Raw genomic sequence first — 13319 nt, 5'->3', positions numbered from 1 at the left:
AAAAATCAGAGAAGACATGGAAAAAACGATACCAAAGCAGGTACGAACTTCTTATGACATTAAGACATGTTGATTTAATTATATGGATGAAATCTCTCTTTTTCTCTCTCTCTTTCTCCATCAATCAGCCGACCAAACTCCCCTGGCATGCTATCTCTCTATTTGGCCGATTTCTACTCTTTCCAGCCGCCTCCCGAAGCCTGGTAGAGGCTAACGTTACCAAATTCCCTCTCAGTTTCATACGAACCCCGCGTTTACCTTCCCGCCCCAGAGGCGTTGCCAAAAAAACGTATTCTCGCGAGAGAACGCGAGTTTGATTTCAAAAAGTTGGCCGCCATATTTCTGCGCTCACGCTCTTCCATTTTCGTCTTCGCAACCAACAAAATTTCCTCCAGATTTCCGAGAGTCCGGCCAGTATTTATCCAAGCGACATGGCGGAACCCGGAGTGTCGGATGTCGCCGATCTTTTGGCGAAGACTAAGGTTGAACAGGTGAACGAAGTCAGCTTTAAAGGCAGAGGAATGAAACTAGACAAAGCAGAGGATGGTAAGACTATGTACTTTGTGTAGCGTATGATTTGTCTGAAGTGTGGTTGTAAAATTTATTGCAATGATACGATAGAAAACGAACAAGAAGTCAACAAATGATTACCCCCAACACGTCTGTTTCTGTTAGCCAGATAAGATTATGAAACGGTAAAACTGTGTAAAGTGTAGTTCTACCCAACGTCACATGTGCCCCCCTCCCCCAATTTATGTGATTTTTGACACCAACCAAATATATAACGATATATATATATATATTATAACAGTTGAACGGTGCTGTAACTGACACTTGCCTGGTCACTACTAAAAAAACTGCATGCCAAAAAGTGTGGGTTTTGGGGGTCTTCAGGGTCTTTGGGAGCTTTTATGTGCTATTTTCTGATTGCCTATAGACAACATAGCCGGCCTGGTTGAATTACCCCTGTTTTTAGAACTGGGCTAATCAGAAAACAGCCAAAGACCACCAAACCCCCAGTTCTATAAGCCTGCTACGGAGGCTAATCAGAAAACAGCCGAAGACCACCAAACCCCCAGTTCTATAAGCCCGCTACGGAGGCTAGCAGTATACAGTTATTTATTTTATCATATTTTATAAATTTTTATATTTGTTATCCCTCCCAGCTGCTGAGATAGTAAAGGCAGTGGAAGAGGCTAAAGACCTGCAGGCCCTGCGGCTGGAAGGGAACACTGTCGGGGTGGAGGCAGCCAAAGCCATCGCAGCCGCACTGGAGAAACATCCAGAGTTCGAGGTCAGTTACAAAACAAACAAACAAACAAACAAACAAACAAATATGTAGTACTGTAAGCTAGAAGGGAACACTGTCGGTGTGGAGGGAGCCAAGGCCATCGCGGCAGCACTGGAGAAACATCCAGAGTTCGAGGTCAGTAACAAAACAAACAAACAAACAACACTAGTAATACAACTAGCTCATATGCATAGCAATCTGCCATATGCCCGTGTTTTATATATCAATGCTATTTATTTTTGTACTTTGCCATACATTGAATTTGTACCATGATTGTGCAATAAAGTGCAATAATATTAATAACTATTATGTAACTATTACTAGTATATTGATTTTGTCTAATTGAATGAATTGAAATCGAACTAACCTTTCATCTAGATTCAAGTTCTCAATACAGGCTTTTGTATGAGATATGACACGTGAGACTTGCACCATGTTTGAAACATTGTTTAGAGGGTGTGATGGAATAATGTTGTTTTGTATTGATGTTGTGTTTTTAGAGAGCGTTATGGAGCGACATGTTCACTGGCAGACTGAGGTCAGAGATCCCACCCTCACTGGTGAGTGTAATTTTACCTAACTTCAGCCAAAATCGTAAAAAAAAAACTGCCTGCCAAGTGACACCATATTGTAAATAACTGACACATCTCCTGAATTATACTACATTTTTGTATTTATAGAATGTAACAATACTCTTCTTAGAAAAACACAATAGATTAGCTTTAGTATCACTATGGACTAGCCCGTTAGAATTATATCTTCTTGTTGTTTCTTCTTTGCCATACATTGTACCAGTATGGTTACATGGTATGCAATTACAGTTGTTGAGCAATAAAGTAAAACAGATTTTTTTCCTTCACACCCCAGGAAAGTCTAGGTGGAGCGGTGATCACAGCCAATGCCCATCTGGTGGAGTTGGACCTGAGTGACAACGCGTTCGGACCGGACGGGGTGGCGGCCTGCAGAGTCCTACTGACCAGCAAAGCTGTGTACACGCTGGAAGTCCTGAAACTCAACAACAACGGACTGGGGGTGGGAGGGGGGAAGGTAAGGCGTGTTTGGGATTTTTTTATTCACATTGTAACTAATGTAAAGCCTATGAAAAAAAAATTGGGTTTCCTGTTTCAGTCCTGAAAAAATTAGGGTCGGTAGGTAGGGTGTCAGATCATGGAGCTAGAAAAGGTTGATCAGCTTGAAAAATTAATTCAATTTATGTCGCTTGCAGGGGTCCACCCCCCAAAAAAGTCTAGGGTTGGCAGGTTTTTCTAGGGCCGGTTTGGAAACAGGAAACACAAAAATTTTTTTCGAGGCCTAGTAAGCCCCATCATTGTAAATATTACCTCTGATGTGTTTTGTTTTCGGTGTGTCAGTTTGTGTGTTTGCTTACATGTGCTGTAGTTATTTCTATGTTCAGAAAGTCAAGTGAAATGAGTTTTGTCTGTCCAGTATTCGTTTCTATGTGTGGGACACAACACTAGCAACAGCTGCTTGGGACTTAGTGGTCTTCGACTATTTCTATATTACCTACCTGCACATATCTCGCAGGTAGGTAATATTGAAGTGACATAGATTATTGTTTGTTTGTTTGTTATCATAACTCAGCTTCAAATCACTTGCAGAAAATGTAAGTTTTGATGCAATTGTTTGTTTGTTTTATTTTCCAGATTTTGTCAGAAGCCCTGATCGAGTGTCACACTGCCAGCAGTGCGGAGGGAAAACCCCTGGCACTGAAGGTGTTCATCTCTGGTAGGAACCGTCTGGAGAACCCTGGAGCAACAGCACTGTCCAAGGCCTTTAAGGTGGGGGGACATTCTCACAGTGTTTCACTGGGTTCAGTGTTGGAAGGCCTGGAAATATATCTCCTAACAGATCATACGGTGGCAAGGCAGTATATCCATTGGCCAGAGGAGTGTCTGTTAGTGGGTGGCCGATGGATACTGTCTGGCCAATTTGATACTGTCTTTTTTGGCCATCGAGAGGGATCTGCTTGGAGATTACTGAAATACATTTTTCACATTGCACTGCAGCACAGGTGTTGCTGCTACAGATGTAAATACTGTACATTTGGAAATGTATCTATAACAGCGACACCTGTGCTGCAGTGCAATGTGAACCAGTCAGAATTGCCCTGAGGAAGGTGACAGACGGTCACCAAAACGTCGACTGAATAAAAGACTTGGTTGTGTAAAAAGAGTCTCTCTACCCCTTTTGATACATGTTTTTGTGTGTGCATATTTCAGATCATAGGAACCCTTGAGGAAGTCTCTATGCCCCAGAACGGTATCCAGCACCAGGGCATTACTGCACTGGCAGAGGCTTTCTCACAGAACAACAACCTCAGGGTAGGCATCAGAATGATTACTACATGTTTAAAGTTAAAACTTTTGATCCAACACAAAAACACTTAGAGCTTTCGACCAGTCACTCTGGTCTTCCTCAGTAGACTGACCCAGTGAGGCTTGTCATGTGGCTTCTTTGAAGTGTGACGTTAACACTGGGTCAAAGGTATCTGGTAGACGATGTCAAACCCCGTGCAGATACCATTGACCCAGTGTTGATGTCACATTTCAAAGAAGCCACGTGACAAGCCTCACTGGGTCAGTCTACTGAGGAAGACAAGGGTGACTGGTCGAAAGCTCGAGGTGAGATAATTTTTTGTGTTGGAACAAAAGTTTTGACTTAAAACATGTAACTACCAATACAGATGAACTTTCATGATAGTATGATTACTACATGTATAATTTAGGTTAAATTAGCTGGGACTTTATTCCTCGGTATTATGGGAAAAGGTGCCGTTCATGGTGTTTTAAACTAAGCTATCCTTTGGGCTTTTCCACCATTATGCATCACTGCACTAGCAGAGGCCTTCTCGGAGAACAAGAATCTCAGGGTAGGCAGACTGTGGTGTCAGCCTAGTAGGATATAGGAATGATTTTTTTACACGGCCTGTACTTCTCTCACTCTGCTTACATTTCAGTTCCTCTTACTTAGTCTTAGGGCATTCCTTTATATTCGTAATTTAGGAAGATGGCATGCCTTACATGTACATGTACATGTACATTGTACATGCATATGGTGTATTGTTTCTACTTACAGGTCCCTTGACCAAGGGTGGTCGTGGGGATGCCTAATGGCTAAGCACACTGCCTCCCTCCATCCTTTTCTGGTGTATTGTACATGCATGTGCACATAGTTTGTAGATTCTATTCTAATTTGAATGTTTTCTGATTTTTGTTTAGGTAGTGAACTTGAATGACAACATCTTCACAGAAAAGGGTGCAGAATCCATGGCCAAGGTGAGAGCAGTCAACAGTGTTCATAGTTTGTACATAGGGAAGGAGGACATAAATAGTCAGTCTGAATTACTTAGTACTTACTTGTAATTACTGTCTGAGCTTAAAGCATATACATACCATAGTACACTCGGGTGAGAGCTAGCTACAGACAACTTTGTTCATTTTTTTTGTACAGCAAAGTAGACTACTAGTACAGAAAACAGTCTGAAGTTTATGTACATGTATAGACCATGACGATGGTATGGAGTGTCATGGAGTGAGTGTAGTCATGTGAAATTTTGACATCTACTTACACATTATGGTTTCACAATGTCCTCTTCCTAGATTTTTACTTGAAAATGTCTTAAAACCAGTGGAAAAATTTATATTGTTTTAATTTTCCTATTGTATTTATCAGAAATATACAGTTAATTCAATTATGTAATTATCTAATATGTTATCCTTCCCCACCCTTGTTCTAGGCCCTTCCCAACATGACTAGTGTAGAGGTGATTAACTTTGGAGACTGCCTGCTGAGGTCTGGGGGAGCGGAGGCCATCGCCAAGGCCATCAGCAGTACTCCTCAGCTAAAGGTAACATGGCAATTAAAAGTTAGTCCTTCCCGCACCAGGTGACGCATAGGGCGGCGCCCATCTCCAGTTCAGTAGCCCGTGGGCCACGCAGTTGTGCAATCACTACAGCAGGGGGCTAGCTAACTGGTAATGCTGTTTGTTCAACTCCCATACTCTTTCCCAAATGCTGAGTGCCAAGCAGAGAAACCTGTACAAGTGACCACCTCTACATAGGGACCACCTGGCCATTGTGACCACTTTTTGCTGGTCAATAAATTTTCCCATTGGTACAAGCATTAAGAATCCTGTCTACATGTATAATGACCACCTGTGCAACTTAATGCAACTTAATGATCATCTTGGGCAGTTTGACTGTGTATTGTTATGATAGAGCTGAAACCTAAATGAACATTCAGGTACAGTACTAAAGTCCAAGTGATAATATATTAATTTGCAGTAGTGCATTGTATATATAACTTGTGCCAGAAAAAATGTTACTCTTGGAATTTCTGTAACCAGACTGAGTGAAGTTTTTTTGCCTCTGTAGGAGTTGATTCTGTCGTATAACGAAATCCGGAAGGACGCAGCGATCTCAGTAGCAGAGGCTGTGGAAGGCAAAGAACACCTCAAGAAGCTGGACCTGAATGGTAAGTCCTTAGAAAGTGAAAGTGCTCTGTAGAAGACAAGGAACATCTCAAGAAGCTGTTGTAACTGAATTGTAAGTCCTTAGAAAGTGAAAGTGATCTGTAGAGGGCAAAGAACACCAGTCCTCAAGGAAATAGATCTCAATTGTAACATATCAACAATGTCTCACTTCTAATCTATATGTACTGTAGTAAGCTTTTTATTTTATGTTATTTCAGTTAAAAAGGAGTATTCCTTTTTGATCCCTGACCAAGTCAAAACAATGGAAGATTTAAGAAAACACTGCAAAGTAAAAAAAAAAAGTGAAAATCTCCTTTTTCCTTTTCCCCCTGACCACTAAATAAAACCACTGCCAAAGTAAGTGAATTTAATTACAGGATATTGTCACTTGCTGTCTTTTGTAGGTAACCAGTTAGGAGAGGAGGGGATAGAAGAACTGTCGGGTACACTGGAGGCGTTTGACATGGTGGACGTGCTGGGTTCTCTCAGGTAGGTAGTCAGTTTACAACTTACTCTTGGAAGTTTACATTAGTATATGCTTAAAAGTTTACTTAACTTAAAGTTTGCATAAATCACTTCTGTTTATTTTCGTATGGAAACACCTGGAAAAATAAAGAAACAAACAAATACTGATGTGATGGACAGTCAGAATCTTAAGGACCACAGGAAGAATAGCTAACAGGTGTAAAGCTAAATTGTTGATCCCAACATACATTGTATCACAGACTAGTGAGTGTTTATATTACAAACATTATTTTATAAACAATGTGTATAATTTGCTGTTCATGCAATTCATCCTATGGCTGCTTGTACTTGGGAAATAATAAAACTATTCTATACCCCTCCTCTGTTTTAGTGATGATGAGGGAGATGACATAGATGATGATGATGATGAAGAGGAAGCTGCAGAGGAGGAGGACCAGGAGGAGGAGGAGGAGGGAGAGACTGTGGATGATCCTGAGTTACAGGTGCGAGGTACCGCCATCACTCCAACCAGGGACAACCAGTCTCCTCTCAAGGTAGGACAGCTTCACTTCTGTTGCTTCAGATCTGAAGAATTTAATTTGTTGGTTTTCAGATTTTTTAAAAGATATCTGTGGGATCGTGTGGCGTAGCGGCAGAGTGCTCGACTCGGAACCAAGAAGTCCCGGGTTCAAGTCCTGTCATGCCACTGATCTTGTGCCCTTCGGAAAGGCACTTTACACGACTTTCCTCACTTAACTCAAGACAAGTGAACACTGAAAATTAGTACTGTATGTGTGGGACACAACACCAGCAACAGCTGCCTGTGTCCCATGGGTATTGTACTGTTACAATTCCAATAAGTCAAGAAACAGGGGGAAAAAAACAGGCATCCTATGAATAGTATGATAGCCCCAAATATTACAATAGGAGTCATAAAGTCAAAAAACAATGAACTTTAAAATTTTACTTAAACCACTACGGTAACCATGGATAGATGGAAAAACTGACAACTAGGAAGGCAAGGACTTTCTTCAACTGTTTGGGCCAAACTGTGAGCATTTTGAGGATTTTTTTTTACATTTTTCTTTGTGTGCTTTCCCATCGCAACTGTCACTTCTTTCCTGATCACTACTTCTGGCTTCTGAATAAAGACCAATGTTTAAGACTTCTCAGTGTAATTTACATCCTTCCAGTTATAACTTGTGTTGAGTGCAGTCTTTAAGGCCTAGAAAGAAATGTTTTGTTTTTGGTACTGTGTTTGTTAGAACACTTCAACAAAAATCAATTTGAAAGTAAAAAGCACAAGAATCCCAGCCTACCAACTCAACTTTTTAGGACTATAACCAGAAACACAATGATTTTTTTCTAGGCCTACAGTACATAAGCCCTTTTGACATCTTTGAAAGTTTGTTTGTAAGAATTCTGAAGAAAGACCCATGATCAAGTCTTAAAAAAAATTCCTTTCTTATTTCTGCAGACGAATGAGACGGAAGACTTGACAGAAGTGATGGGAAAGCTTGCCTTGTCTTGACACGCATCAAGAAAGTTAGCCAGCGTCTTATAGACAGTTACGGTCCCTGAGTAGAGACTCTTTTTTCACAAGTGTTTTATTCACAGCCAACGTTTTGATGATTGGTTGTCTGTCATCTTCCTCAGGGCAATTCTGACTGGTTCACATTGTACTGCAGCACAGGTGTCACTGCTATACCTAGTAGATGCATTCCCAAATGTACAATATTTACATATCACACATATACATGGTTATGTACAGGGAACTGTATCTACACTGTGTCTACAGCAGTGACACCTGTGCTGCAGTACAATGTGAACCAGTCAGAATTGCCCTGAGGAAGGTGACAGACGGTCACCGAAACGTCAGCTGTGAATAAAACACTTGGTTGTGTAAAAAGAAATCAGAGTAGGTCACAAGAATGTGGATAAACGTGCTTGGAAAAGATTTTACTCAGGCTAAATTCATCTACTAGTATCGCTTTTAACATAAAACAGTAGGCTATGAGTCATTGTGTGTGTTTAGGAGAAACTATTAGGACATTCCTCTGTGTGTATAGCCAGTGTAGGACACTGCAAACTTTCTGCAGGGCAGAATATGCAAGAACTTAATGTTTTGCTGTGAATAGTTACATTTGTAGGTATTTTATCACCCTGAACAAAAAATAACTTTCATGATGGTCTTTTAGCAAAAATTGTTGCAATGAGAGAGCCCCTAACTTAAGTTAAAATGGGGTTTGCAAAACAAAGTCTATTTCCTTTCCAATCTTGTTTTCCATGCACTATTACATATTTCTTGTGAATTGAGGAAGAGTTGCAATATTTTAGTCAGTTCATACAATGTGTGTTTGAAAACTTTGAATGCAGTGTTTAGTGTTTTTTCCAAAGCTGTGTTGTTGTTTTTTTTCAAATCTCAGGTAGCATGTTTTCTAGGACACTCAGTGAAACTGTCATAGTCATAGTTTTTAGAAATGTAATTATATGCGTGTGTCTGCAACTTCTGGATGTTAGGACTTTTTAAACAGATTTTTAGTTTTGTTTCAATAGCATAAAAATGTGTGATTGTGAAAATTAATGTTGCATTGAATGTAGTACATGTATAACACATTGTGTCATACTATGACACAATGTATGACTATTAGTAACAATAAGATTATTAATATTATTATGAATAATGGATTTTTAGTGTTTACATACATGTATTTCATATCATTGTACAATACCTGTAAATCATTGTTGCTGTCATTGTATTGTCCACCTTTGGATTTGAAAGTGTAGATAAAATGTCACCAAATGTTGCTGTGTTGTGTTTCTGTTGTTTTTGTTTTTAGAAAACATACCCATGTGCTGATTACAACATATTTCATTACAATTATAGCCAAGCCTAAGCATACAGATTTATTGGTGGCTGTTCATGTATCAAACCACCTTATAAAACAATTTTTTTTTTGCATCACCCCAAGTCTTTTAGCAACTAGGAAGAAAAGGACTTTCCTCAACTGTTGGGGGCAAAATATGAGTTGATTCAGAACCAGAATCTTTTTTTTTTTCAAATCTGAAAAAAAATGAAGAGGTGAATCCAAGAACCAACAAATTAAATTGGTGTGGCCTTATGTAGAGGTTGAAAACATTTTTATATACATTGTACATTTGCAACTAAAAAGTGCTCATATTTTGCCTCCAACAGTTTAGGAAAGTCCTTTTTTTTCTAGTTGTTACAGTTTTTCCATCTATCATTGCAGTGGTTTGATTAAAAGTTCAAAATTCATTGTTTAAGTATTGACCCAGCCTTTTGCATTGACTTCATGACTCCTATCGTATCATTTGGGGCTATCATAGGATGCCTAGATCTGTTGTTTTTTCCCCTGTTGCTTTATATTTTTTCCCAGAATATCCAAGAACCAACAAATAAGATTGGTGTGGTCTCAGGTAGAAAGGTTTATACATGTATGTAATAATGTAGCTGATTGTTCCCCAGGTGTCCTACACTGCCAGAGAGTTCCTGGACTCACCATCAGCTGACAGACTGCTGGGACTGGGGAAGGACCGAGCTCAACTACTGGTCAGGGAACTGGGGGTAAGGAACGAATATACTGAATTTGTGTGGAGCTAGTATGTGGGATCGAATTGCTGAGTGGTTAGGCTAACAGACACGATACTGAGACACAGTCACGGGTTCAAATCCTTGCATAATCCTGGCAAGATGGCATCTCCTTAGGAAAGGCACTTTACATGGATTTTCTCACTCTTTCAGGTGTAAAATGGGTAACTGACTTTGGCCTTGGGGAGGGAAAAGGTGGAAGGAGAGGGATGGGCTCCACCTTCCAATACCATGCTATAGACACAGTGGACTACAATGTAACAAGTCACTGCCCTATGGCCTCAAAAAGGCTAAGGAACTACAGTGTACATGAAGATCAGACCTTTACCCTTTGGGTTATGTGTGTGGGGGGGGGGGGCTATATAGGGGGCTTGACTTTGTTGTCTGTTCACTTCTCCAGGACAGTTGAGATGATGCTGACTGTGTTGTAATTGTAGATGGTGTAGACATGGTTGTATGTGGTGTAAATGTGGTGTAATCGTGGTTGCACGTTTTGTTGTTGTCCCCTTTTCAGGACAGTTTAGATGACGCAGACTGCGCTGCCCAAAGCCTGATGAAGGTGGCTTCAGTAGTGACAGACAACACGGCCGTCAAGAGTGCTGCTTTCCAGTGTGCAGGTAAGTGTGTTACTCATTCACTCAGCTACAACAGCACATCGGCAGAACGTACTGCGCCTGCGCAAAACCCCCATTTTTAACAGTTTTCGTTGGATGTTTGGTCAACGTTGCATGAGAATTTTGCCTGATGCAGACAATATTTTTTTCCGACATAACATTAGGGATCTACAGACAGAGTATTCACCTTACAAATATATATGTCTGAATACGACCTTATATGAGAGGTTCTGCCGAAGTGCTATGTACAATTCATTACGGGTTTCTCGCAGATGCAGTATGTTCTGCCAACGTGCTAGCTACAGCAATTACAATGACTATTACATGTTACACTTGTAGTTCTATCAGCCTGTCCTAGTCAGCAATCCCCATACAATCAGAAGTTTCTATTGTTAACAATTATTCAGAGTCTGTAATATAAAGATGGTATTAATTTCACTTTAGATACCTCTGGGGAAGGAGATATCCTTCCACAGTAAGGTAGTGTTTTCTGTCACGCTTGTGTGTTTCCAGCTATATATACACATACGTCACGTAGGGTTTGACAGATTTGTTTGATTTTCAGCATTGATAAGTTACTGGTATTGGTTTCTAGATAATTCAGTTTGTTTTTTTCTTTGTATCTAAATTTTTAGGTGTTGAAATAAAGCAATTATTTGACATCCCCATGATGTAGGCTCATTTTGGTATGACAAATTCCAAGTTGAATTCTTTGTCTCATTTTTCAGATGCCATTCTGACCAGAAGTCTGCAGTCCAAAGAGAGTCAGCCCACCCTGATAGCCAACGGTCTTCTCGTGCACATGGGACTGCTGAAGGTACAGTTTGTACACCTCATGTTTAAAAGTTTTAGCTCTGTGATTCATTTTGCTATACAAACAAGCCTTGCAGTTGCAGCGCAAAACTTACATTGTGATCACTATCTACAAGAAGACATAACATTTTCCTGGCTGCCTTTCCTTTTTTAAAAGTAACAAACAGTAGTTCTGTAGTCCTTGGCCAACATATATCAGTAAGTACTACATAAAGATGGGACATGAAGCTGAAGGTTCCATGTTACAACAGAACCATATCTCTAGCATGCTTAAGATTCCACCACACTTAACGAAAAAAATAGGGTTCCTTCCTGGTGTGACTGGTTCAAACCTTACAGTCCATTCATGTGTGGCTTGTATGTACTGACTATACAAAACTGTGAAGGTGAACATTATGCATTTGCTTTGCAAATGTTACCTTTTGACACTGTGTTCCCACAGAGTGAAGAGAAGGTCCAGCCTGTGGGAGACCTCCAGGGTCCCCTCATCCTGCTGCAGCACATGTTCCAGCAGGTCTACTTCCCCAGGAGTCTGGCACAGCTGTTCATAGCCTTCCTCACAAGGTTTGTACTCTCTCTTACTCACTCACTCACATACACAAACTCTCCTCACCTCCATACATGTACATACTCTAACTCTAACCCTAACCTGCTGCAGCACATCTTCCAGCAGGTCTACTTCCCCAGGAGTCTGGCTCAACTGTTCATAGCCTTCCTCACAAGGTTTGTACACTCTCTTACTCATTCATTCACGCACTCACTCACTCACTCTCACTCACTCACACACACACGCTCAAGCACTCACTCGTCATGCACTCACACTCACTCACACACTCACTCACTTATTCACTCACCCACCCACTCACTCACTCAATCACTAACTCACACACACACACACACTCACTCACTATCCATTCAGCATCTTTTGTTAACCGTTTTTCCGAGGCCGCCTCTTCTTCCAAAAACACTTGAGGTCAATGACCTGGACCAGATGTCTGTCACCATGGTAACTGGTGCTGTAACAGATACCCCGTGGTGTTGGGTTACATTGTGTAGCAAGTGGCAGGAAAGAGTTGAAGTGGCTGGTCACCATACGTATATATAAATGTGTTTGGGTAATAATAAACAAAGCACTAGTTTGTTAGGCTAGACCATGTGAAGGCATTTTTACTAAACGTTAGGCATTTGCTTGGTTTGCGTTTTTGTCTGAATGTTTGGATTATGTTAACATTATCTGTTTTGTTATTTTCAGACCAAACAGCCAGTTGGAGAGACATGCCCACCTACAGCACCAGATACTGCAGACCCTGCATCAGATGTGATGTTTCCAGACAGATTTTAACATCAGATTTCACCCTTTCATCTATCCAGCCTTCAGCACCTGATTCTAGAGACTGTTGTTACTACAAAACTTGACATACATGTATGAGCCCTCGGATGGGCTTATGTATCTGTATCGGTATAGCTGGTATAACCACCCTTTTCGTAACACACCAACTATGTATGTGCTGCTCCACGTAGTCAAGTCAAATCACTTGCTTTATTTTCCTTTGAATGCTTAGTAAAGAATGGGTTTTCAGAAAGCCAGGCTAAAATTACATCATGTAATAACTTTAAATTATTAACATCTACTTCATGGACAGAATTGTAGGGGACATTTGTAAATTCTGACCTACACATCTGCAAGGATACATTATATGGTGTGTTTTCATGTCACACTGCCTAGGCAGAATGCTGTCACTGAGTTGTGCACTGAGGAAAGAATTAACTTCATGCTTAAATTTGCATGTGGAGTTTTCATTGATGAAGGCACCACAATATGATAATTGAAGCCCATCCAGACTGCTCCCATTTTAATTTTGCGAGCATAAAAAGTTAGGTCGTGTGCCTATGAATTTTTCATACCTCCTATCAAGTCTTGCATGCAGTGTAATATCTAAAGTGGTGCACCTACATGTACATGTAGATATTTGCTGGTGTGCCCAAATTTATTGGGTTGGCAGGACAGTAAGATAGACTGGTGATGTACAGTGC

The 13319-nt window shown here is 40.5% G+C and overlaps 1 protein-coding gene across 2 annotated transcripts; it reads left to right on the top strand.

Annotated features, from left to right (window-relative positions):
* Window positions 1-313: 313 nt before the first annotated feature.
* Window positions 314-13319, top strand: LOC109487271 (ran GTPase-activating protein 1-like). Of its 2 annotated transcripts, XM_019791257.1 has the most exons (16): window positions 314-546; window positions 1167-1294; window positions 1792-1851; window positions 2159-2338; window positions 2956-3090; window positions 3532-3633; window positions 4531-4587; window positions 5049-5159; window positions 5686-5785; window positions 6188-6272; window positions 6640-6802; window positions 9736-9834; window positions 10373-10475; window positions 11201-11289; window positions 11728-11849; window positions 12538-13319. In XM_019791257.1, the coding sequence occupies exons 1-16, from the start codon at window positions 432-434 to the stop codon at window positions 12605-12607; spliced, it is 1719 nt and encodes a 572-aa protein (XP_019646816.1). In that variant the 5' UTR covers window positions 314-431; the 3' UTR covers window positions 12608-13319. The 2 variants fall into 2 exon arrangements, with proteins under 2 accessions (XP_019646816.1, XP_019646817.1); XM_019791258.1 differs by lacking the exons at window positions 314-546; window positions 1167-1294 and adding an exon at window positions 1407-1426.

Source organism: Branchiostoma belcheri, unplaced genomic scaffold (genome assembly GCF_001625305.1).
Source record: "Branchiostoma belcheri isolate BF01 breed outbred unplaced genomic scaffold, Haploidv18h27 scaffold87, whole genome shotgun sequence".
Lineage (NCBI taxonomy): Eukaryota > Metazoa > Chordata > Leptocardii > Amphioxiformes > Branchiostomatidae > Branchiostoma > Branchiostoma belcheri.
Note: the sequence above shows the minus strand (reverse complement) of the source record. Positions and strands in the feature narration are given on the sequence as shown.

Excerpts from the sequence above, each read along its gene's own strand:
- LOC109487271 (XM_019791257.1), top strand. The coding sequence starts at position 432 with ATGGCGGAACCCGGAGTGTCGGATGTCGCCGATCTTTTGGCGAAGACT. Across the intron at positions 1,852-2,158 it reads CAGAGATCCCACCCTCACTG|GAAAGTCTAGGTGGAGCGGT; the intron begins GTGAGTGTAATT and ends TTCACACCCCAG. Across the intron at positions 11,290-11,727 it reads TGCACATGGGACTGCTGAAG|AGTGAAGAGAAGGTCCAGCC; the intron begins GTACAGTTTGTA and ends GTGTTCCCACAG.